Source organism: Halictus rubicundus, unplaced genomic scaffold (genome assembly GCF_050948215.1).
Source record: "Halictus rubicundus isolate RS-2024b unplaced genomic scaffold, iyHalRubi1_principal scaffold0123, whole genome shotgun sequence".
Lineage (NCBI taxonomy): Eukaryota > Metazoa > Arthropoda > Insecta > Hymenoptera > Halictidae > Halictus > Halictus rubicundus.
In genome coordinates this window covers 444,040-453,551 of record NW_027488664.1, presented here as the reverse complement: position 1 = coordinate 453,551, position 9,512 = coordinate 444,040, and the positions used below count along the sequence as shown (strand labels likewise).

The following is a 9,512-nucleotide window of genomic DNA, read 5'->3' as shown; positions in this document are numbered from 1 at the left end:
ATAATATCCTCTATCCTATCCTATCCTCTATCCGATCCTATCATCTATCCTATCCTATCCTCTATCCTATCCTATCCTCTATCCTATCCTATCCTCTACCCTATCCTATCCTCTATCCTATCCTATCCTCTATCCTATCCTATCCTCTATCCTATACAATCCCCTATCCTATCCTCTATCCGATCCTATCCTCTATCCGATCCTATCCTATATCCGATCCTATCCTCTACCCTATCCTATCCTCTATCCTATCCTATTCTGTTTCCTATACTCTACCCTATCCTATCCTCTATCCTATCCTATCCTCTATCCTATAATATCATCTATCCTATTCTATTCTTTATCCTATCCTCTTCCCTATCCTATCCTCTATCCTATCCAATCTTCTATTCTATCCTCTATCCTATCATCTATCCTATCCTATCCTCTATCCTATCCTATCCTCTACCCTATCCTATCCTCTATCCTATCCTATCCTCTATCCTATCCAATCCCCTATCCTATCCTCTATCCGATCCTATCCTCTATCGTATCCTATCCTCTATCCTATCCAATCCCCTATCCTATCCTCTATCCGATCCTATCCTCTATGCTATCCTATCCTCTATCCTATCCTATTCTCTATCCTATCCTGTACCCTATCCTATCCTCCATCCTATACTATCATCTATCCTATTATATTCTCTATCCTATCCTCTATCGTTTGCTCTATCCTATCCTATCCACTATCCTATCCTATCCTCAGTCCTATCCTATCCTGTATCCTATCCAATCACCTATCCTATCCTCTATACGATCCTATCCTCTATCCTATCCTATCCTCTATCCGATCCTATCATCTATCCTATCCTATCCTCTATCCTATCCTATTCTGTATCCTATACTCTACCCTAACCTATCCTATCCTCTATCCTATCCTTTCCTCTATCCTATCCAATCCCCTATCCTATCCTGTATCCGATCCTATACACTATCCTATCCTATCCTCTATCCTATCCTGTCAATTCACTCCTAGACCTCGAGCCATTATCTAGAAAGAGCAGCGGAAGGGCTCTTAGTGAATTTGTGGATAGCGCGGTAAACAATGTTCGCGCATTAGAGTCTTTGCTAAATCCAGCAGAAATTTGGGATGCACTCATTAGCACGTACTTAGCAAGAAAGTTGGATACTGCTTCGCTAGATGATTGGGAGAAACGCACTATGGAGTCAAAGGTCCTCCCATCTTTCAACGATTTCGCTGCATTCTTAGAAACGCGGTCGCAATACTTAGAGCGCAGGGACAGTAGCAAGCCATCCGTTGATATTGCCGTTAGTGATCGCACTCCCTTCCCAAGGAACCGCGAAATTAGTAAGAAACCATTCGTAGCAACATCGCACGTCGCTAGCAAATCTAGCAAATGTGGGCTATGCGACGGCGAGCATGCGTTGCAAAATTGTACTAAGCTATTAGCCATGTCCCATGTGAAAAGACATGCTGCCGTAAAAAGGGCACGGGTGTGTTTCAATTGTCTCGGTATGGGGCACAGCGTTAAGAGTTGCACGCGCGGCAACTGTAGAAAATGTGGTCAGAAACACCACACATTGTTGCATCGAGAGGAGGCCATTTCTGTTCCTGAGCATCAAACAGAAGAAATCAACGCAAGCAAGCAACGATCCTAAATCAATTGGACACGTTAGCGGCGTGACACAGAACTTAGAATTTAGAATCTTGGACAAAGAGCCGAAAACACTCGGGTTATTGTGGTCTGTGTCCTCCGACCAATTATCTTATAGTGCGCAAATTAGAAAACATACTATAATCACAAAGCGTAACATCTTGGCTGAAATAGCGCAAATATTCGACCCCTTGGGCCTCATCGGCCCTGTTATAGTTAAATCAAAGCTTTTCATGCAAGAACTTTGGCAGATGAAGGTTGGTTGGGATGAAACCCTCTCCCAAGATCTTCATCTGCGATGGTTGAATTTCAGAGCTGAACTAGATGAACTTTCGTCGGTCAAAATTCCTCTACTCGCTCTGTTTTCGAACTTGGATATAGAAATCCACGGTTTTTCAGACGCGTCGGAAAAGGCTTATGGGGCCGCAGTCTATGTCCGTTCGCGTAGAAGCGACGGCACTTGGGTCACGCGGCTATTATGTGCGAAGTCTCGGGTCCCGCCATTGAAGAGCATAAGCATTCCCAAATTAGAATTGTGCGGTGCGTTGCTAATGGCCGAATTAATAGAAAAGGTTAGGCGATCCCTTCGCATTGTCTCTATGCGTGAATATTGTTGGACTGACAGCCAAATAGTACTTGCTTGGCTTGCCGACAGACCGTGCCGATGGAAGGTATTTGTTGCCAATCGCGCTGCCGAAATTCACAAACTCACTGCATCTTCGACCTGGAAGCATGTACGTACCGCGGATAATCCTGCGGATATTTTGTCTCGCGGCTCTAGCGCACCCTTGCTTATAGGGCATGATTTGTGGTGGTATGGTCCAAGCTGGCTATCGCTGGACGCCAAGGATTGGCCCATACCGGACGCTAGTATAGTTGACGTGCCTGACGCTCGCCCCATGTCTATAGTTCAGTTGAGCGTCACCACAAATCGTAGCCCACTCATAGTAAAGTTATTAGAGAGATTTTCTTCGTACGACAAGCTACTTCGTGTCATAGCATACCTATTTAGATTTCCAACAAACTGTAGAAATGCAAACGGCTCTTCAACGGGTCATCGTGGCTCTCCATCCGTTTCGGAATTGATTTCGGCCGAACGGGTCTTGATTCGAGCTGCCCATGTCCATTACTTTGACAGTGATTATCGCAGCCTGGCACAACGAAGGGAAATAAACAAAAACAGTCCCCTAGTATCTTTGCACCCCTATCTTGATGAGCACGGGCTCATTAGGGTGGCGGCAGATTGGAAAATGCTCCTGTTCCGTACGAACAGAAACACCCCATAGTTATACCGAAGTCAGGTCCACTGGCGGAATTAATCGTCCGCAGGGAACATTTTCGTCTATTGCACGCCGGAGGTCAACAAACCTTAGCCTCTCTTCATTCAAGATATTGGATCATCTCAGGTAGGCGGATTGTTCGAAAGGCACAATATCTGCGTTATTGGCAAAGGAGCAGATAGAGTGGCGTCTTATACCACCTCGTGCTCCTCACTTCGGTGGCTTATGGGAGCGCGGCGTCCGCTCGGTCAAGACGCACCTAAAACGAATAGTGGGTGAGCAGCGGCTCACGTTTGATGAACTGTACACGTTGCTTACTCAGGTTGAAGCTTGTCTAAATTCCCGCCCAATACATCCATTATCCGCTGATCCTTCCGATCTGAATCCCTTGACTCCCGGGCACTTCCTTATTGGTGATGCGTTGACCGCACTTCCTCAGGTCGACCTCACAGCTGTTCGCCAGAACAGGCTTTGTCGGTTTCAGCTCGTACAACAAATGCTGCAACATTTTTGGAAGCGCTGGTGCCGGGAGTATTTGAACGGGCTGCAGCAGCGACATAAATGGAAGGTCGACTCTCCTGTCGAGCCTAGGACTGGAGCCATGGTCCTCATCCAGGAGGACAACCTGCCTCCAATGAAATGGATGTTGGGACGCATCTTGGAGCTTCATCCAGGCCAGGACGGGAAGACACGTGTTGTTTCCCTTCGGACGGCGTCTGGCACTTTGAAGAGACCCGTCACTAAAATTTGTTTTTTGCCGATCGCGGAAAATGATTCTGAGTCCATTTTGTAATATTTGATTCAGTTGATCAATGTATATACTTCGTTCATTGTATTAGTTGACATCTTATATCCCGCTTTTCGTTTCCTTAGTATTTTGCGTGTATATCTGATTTAGTTTAAATGTTACTCAATGTATATATTTCGTTCTTTTTATTAGTCCACATTTTTTATGTTCCGCTTGTCATTTCCTTTGTTAGTATTTTGCTTTGCGTTGTTCTTAGCTCTTAGCTCTTAGTATGTATATATTTAATGTTCCCTTACGGGTTACATTTTTTTTTTTCTTTACATTTTCTTTCTTTTCGCTTTCACTCACTCATTCTTCCTTTCACTCCTGCCTCCTCCTTTCTCACCCTCTCATTGATACTTTCCGTCCTGTATTTCTTTTCTCTCCCGGTCTAATTTTTTCATCCACTCTTCTCCTCTCCCGTCCTCAGCCAGTATTTCCTTCACCTTCTCTTGCATTCCTACTTCCAACCCTTGATCTCTCGAGCACCTTTCCAACACGTGTTCCCACGTCTCTTCTTCGTACCCGCACCTTCTGCACCGTCTCACCTCCTCTTCCCCCCAGTACCTTCCTCCCCTCATTTCATTCCCCAGCCTGTACCTTGCTATCCTCGTCCATTTTTCTTCTTTTGATCCTTTTTCTAGGTATTCGGGTCTTTCATTTGTCCTTATCTCTTTATACCATATATTATACCTAGACTCCATTACCCTCTTCCAGTTTTCCTCTTCCTCTTTCTATTTCTCTCTTTTCTCTATCCTTCCCCACTCTTCTTCCCTCTCTTCCTTATCTCCCTCCTCTAACATTCTTCTTTTCCCCCTTTCCTCTATATATTTCTTCCTCCCTATCTCCCATTTTGACATCTTCTTTCCTCCCGTAGCTCTCTCTTCTATCTCCTTTAGACATTGTCTGGCCCATTCGCTTCCTTTTCCAGGTCTCAACCTTTCTTCAAACTTCCATGCCCTCTTCGCGCCCCTCACTCTCATTTTCTCTCTTTTCGTCGCTTCCCTTACCATATACCCTGGTGTTGTCCACTCTACCCCTAGCACCCATCTTATATACCTTTCCTGCATCCTCTCCATCTCCATTCTTTCCTCCCATCCCCAGATCTCCACACCGTATGCCATCACTGGCCATATCAGTGCGTCGAAAAACCATTCTCTTCTCTTGTACTTATTTTTAAAATATCTTTTCCCTATCCCCCACACACTTTTCATCACTCCTCCACCCTTCCTTGTTCTGTCCTCTATCTGTCTTTCTTGTCCCCCATTTTTCTTGAATACGTACCCGAGATATTTTATCTCGTCTACTTCTTCTACCGTTCCATCCCCCCATCTCCACGTCTTTTTCTCTTGCCTTCTTCTTTCGAATCTTATTATCTTCGTTTTTTCTCTGTTTACTTCTAGTCCCTTCTCCTTTATATAGCTTCTGAATTCCTCTATCATTAATTTCATCCCGCTCTCCTCTTTCGCCAGCAGCACGAGGTCATCCGCATATTGCAAAGTGTATAGCATTCTTCCCCTAATCTCCACCCCACCTTTCCCCCTCTTCCTCATTCTTTCCTCTAGATCGGCCATAAGCAGTATAAAAAGCTTCGCGCTTAGCGGACATCCTTGCCTTACCCCTCTTCCTACCCAGAACTTGTCTCCCATTTCGCCTCCTACTTTCACCTTAGATGTTGTCTCTCTATACACTTCTTCTATTCTTTCCCTAATTCCTTGGCTCACACCTCTCTCCTCTAATGCTTTCCACAATATCCTCCTATTCACGCTGTCAAATGCTGCCTTCAGGTCTACAAAGCATCCTATTAACCTTCCCTTTTTCTTCGCCAGTTCCCTGTTTACTATATAATTCACTACATATATATTGTCTAGCGTCCCTTTCTCCTTTCTAAATCCTGTCTGGTTCTCTGGCACCATCCTCTTCTCTTTTACTTCTCTCTCCAGCCTCTCCTCTAATATAATTGTATAGATCTTGTACAACGTATTCAGTAGCGTTACTCCTCTATAGCATTCGACTGACTTTCCATCCCCCTTCTTTTTTATCGGCACCACGACACCTACTTTCCACACTTCAGGCCATCCTTCTCCATTCCATACCCTATTGCATATTTTCCACACTTCATTCCTTATATTTTCTCCTCCATATTTCCAAATCTCATTTCCCATCTCATCCTCCCCTGCTGCTTTCCCATCTTTCAATCCTTTTATTGCTCTTTCTATCTCATCTCTTCCTATCCCTTCATTGCTTTTCTCGCTTCTTTTCCTCCTGCCTCCCCCCTCTATCTTGTTTTCTACTCCTCCTAGTAGCCCCATAAAATACTCCTTCCATTTTTCCATTTCTATCTCTTTCGTTTGTGCTTTCCTTTTCCACCTCCTATCTTTCGTAGAAAATCCCATACCTTTCCTTCTGTCCTCGCTTTCCCTGCTTCCGTTAGTATCTTTTCTCTCTCCTGCTCTTTTTTCTCTTCACACAGTTTTTTGTATTTTTTTTCATTCTTCTATATCCCTCTTCTTCTTCTTTCCCTTCTTTCCATTTCCTTAATGCCCTTCTTAGTTCCTTCTTTCTTTCTATGCATTCCTTATCCCACCATCCTCTCCTTTTCGACTCTTTCATGCCCTCAGTACTCCTTATTTCTTCTATTACACTCTTGATCTTTCTTTCTAGTTCTCCTAGTCTTTCCCCTATCTCTTCCCCTGTTACTTGTATTTCCTCTGTTAACCTTCTAAATTTTTGTTTTCCCTCTCTTCCCCATTCTACTCTTTGCGCTCCTTTCTTATCCTTCTTTCTTATCTCCCTTTCCTTTTCCTTTTGTCCTTTCTTCATTGTTAACACTACCGGTAGGTGATCTGATTCTACCCTTTCCTCTATCACCATGCTCTCTATCCCTTCTCTTGTTCTTTTGTCTCCTATCACGTAATCTATTACCGTCCTTCCTCTCTGTCCTATATATGTGTACTCTCCTCTCTCGTCTCCTTCTATCCCTCCATTCATTATTTCTAATCCTAATTCTCCTAGCGTTCTGATTAGCTTCCTCCCTTCTCCATTTACTTTCTTGTCTTTTGACTCCCTGCAGCCTTCCCCCTCGTCTTCTTCCTGCCTTACTTCTCCTCCTTCCCTGCCTGTCCTCGCGTTAAAATCTCCTCCTACAATTAGTTTTTCGTCCCTTCCTGTATCCCACCAGTCCCTCAGTACTTTCATCTTGCGTTCAATGTCTTTGTTTACATATACCCCTAGTATCTTCCATTCTTCCTCTCCTATCCTTATACTTCCTTCTATTATTCCTTCTATATCCTTTGACTCTCCCTCGCTCTTCTTTTCGCATGTAATTTCTTTTCTCATTCCTAACACCATTCCCCCTTTTGCTCTCCCTATTTTACTATCCCTAACTGCCCATTGCTTTTTCCAGACATACCCCTGTGGTAATCTTCTTTCCACTTTTTCCCACATCTTTTCTTCCACCCATGTCTCCAGCAGCACCATTACATCCCATCGCTCTAGGTCCTTCCAGAATCCTTCATCTTTCCCTTTCATTCCTGCTATGTTCCAGAAGCCGATTTTCAGTTTTTTCAGTTTTTTACTTTCCCTTCCCTTCCCCTTCTTCCCTCCCTCTGTCTTCATCTCCTCTTTATCCCTTTTCTTTACTTCTCTCTCCCCTTCTCTCTCGCTCCCCACTCGTTTCCCTCGCTGTCCTTCAATGTCTTCTCCTTCTCATCCCATCTCCACATCTTTCCTTCTATCCATATCTTCATATACCCCATTCTGACCCTTTTCCCTTTCCCTCTCTCTTTCTCCATTATCTGCCTTAGCCTCCATTGTATGTTTCTTTCTTCCCATGTGAGATCATCCTCTATCCTTTCCCGTCTTCCTGCTAATTTTTTCTTTTCTATCATTACTCTTCTTTTCTGTTCCATTGTCGCCATCTTTACCACTGCCCATTCTCCTTTTCCTATTCCCTTTTTGCCTCTTTTCTTAACTTCTTCAACCTCGAATTTTTCTCCTATTACTTCTAATAACTTTCGCACTTCCACCTGTCCGTCTCCTCCATCTTTTATCTCCAACCCTTTAATTACTATGTTCTTTCTCCTTGTCTCTCTTTCCTTTCTTTCCCAATTCATTTCTATTTCTTTCAGTCTTCTTTTGATCTCTCCTCTTTCCCTTTCTCCTTGATCACTTCCTCTTTTCCTTTCTATTTCTTCCAACTTTTTGTCTATCTAGTCCTCTATTTTCCCTTCTAACTCTATCTTTTTCACTCTCGCTTCTAACTCTTGCACTGATTTTCTGTCTCTCTCCCTTTCCTTCTCCCACTCTTCTTTCATATCTTTCATCTTCCTCATTACTTCCGTCATCTCTTTCCATCCCTCTGCTATTTCGCTCATCTGTTTTATTGTTCCCATTAATGCCCCCTTTATTTCCTCTCTTATTATCTCCCTGATGTCTCCTTGCTTCCCTCTCCTTTCTTGCTCCCCTCTCCTTTCTTGTCGTTCCTCTCCTTTTCCACCCTCCGGCGATCTGTCTGTTTTTCTGCTTTTTCTGAAAGGGTCTTTTTCCTTTTCTTCTCTTTCCTCATTCTCTCTCTCTTTTCTTTTCTTGTCTAACCACTTCCCTAATCCCTCCACTTTGGATAGACTGTTGCACCTTGCTCTTTCTCTATTTCTTATCTTCATTAACTTTCTTGCCGTCTCTCTTTCCTGTTCTTTCTCTTCTTGTTTATTCATTTCCTTTCTTATCCTCTCGTCTTCCTTCTTTACCTACGTTGCAGTTGTCTGCCTTTGCGCTTCTTTCTTTTCCCGCACGTGGCGCTCTCCCTTCTGCTTTCGCTTCTCCTGCTCTCTTTCTACTGTGCGCCTAACCTCACTTTCTTGACTTATCACTTTCTCTATTGTCCTTTTACCCTTTCTTGCAATCTTTTCTTCCTCTAACTTCTCCTCCGATCTCCCTCTACCCCTGATCTCACTCACTCCACCTCCACTTTATTTTCACTCGCTCTCTCACCACTTTCTCAGCTGCTCTAAATTTCACACCTTATCTCTTTCTAACCGGAAACGGAACTCCGCTCTTAGCTCTTAGTTCTTAGTTCTTAGCTCTTAGTTCCTTGGTTATTCTATCATGATTTCTTGCTTTGGTTTTGTTGTTAGTTATTAGCTGTTCATTGTTACCTTTGTAGTCACTTTTGTACGGTTCTATCCTCCCTCCCTATTAGTTGCCCATTTCGATTGAACTCCGTGAGTTTCAGGTGGGCGGTATGTAGCGGCTAGCCTGGGACATCTGGTTATGGCATGGGTACTGCTTTACGCTCTTGGAAAGTGACTTTGGGGATTTTTAGAAATTAGGTACGGAGTGGCCTTGTCACCGTTTTAGCTAATGTCCCATTCCTGTCCGTTCCCAGGGCGTAGCACTTGTATATAGCTTTCTAGGCCCATGCCATAAATCTGCCAGGGGTCCCATCCTGCCCTTCTCTAGTTTCGCACTTGACGATTGCCAGACGCCCTGGGTCTTTCCCAGGCTCTGGCAACTCTTCAACCGTGGTGAGTGATTGATGGCCCTTGGTTCATCAGGATGGCCTTGGGCCATCAGGATGTTCCTCGGTCCCATCTTCCACTTTCTAACCGTCCACCCCCCAATTGGTCCTCGTCTTGGCCAATCCGGGATATCTCTCGGCATCCAGGGAAGGGAGGAAAATCCCGAAGTAGAGGGAGGATCTACCCTTACGTGGGTTCTTGGCTCGATCCTCCCAATCAATTGGCTTCCAAGCACGCTAGAGAAAACGACGTTTTCTAGCTGCTCTCCTGT

General features: G+C 44.3%; 1 protein-coding gene across 1 annotated transcript; it reads left to right on the top strand.

The window, feature by feature from the left end:
• The first annotated feature begins 1,452 nt into the window (after positions 1–1,452).
• LOC143363788 (uncharacterized) lies at positions 1,453–3,273 on the top strand. The gene is made up of 5 exons (XM_076804320.1): positions 1,453–1,513; positions 1,557–2,845; positions 2,887–3,061; positions 3,108–3,210; positions 3,258–3,273. Exons 1-5 carry the CDS (start codon positions 1,453–1,455, stop codon positions 3,271–3,273), a joined length of 1,644 nt encoding a protein of 547 aa, XP_076660435.1.
• Positions 3,274–9,512: the final 6,239 nt, after the last annotated feature.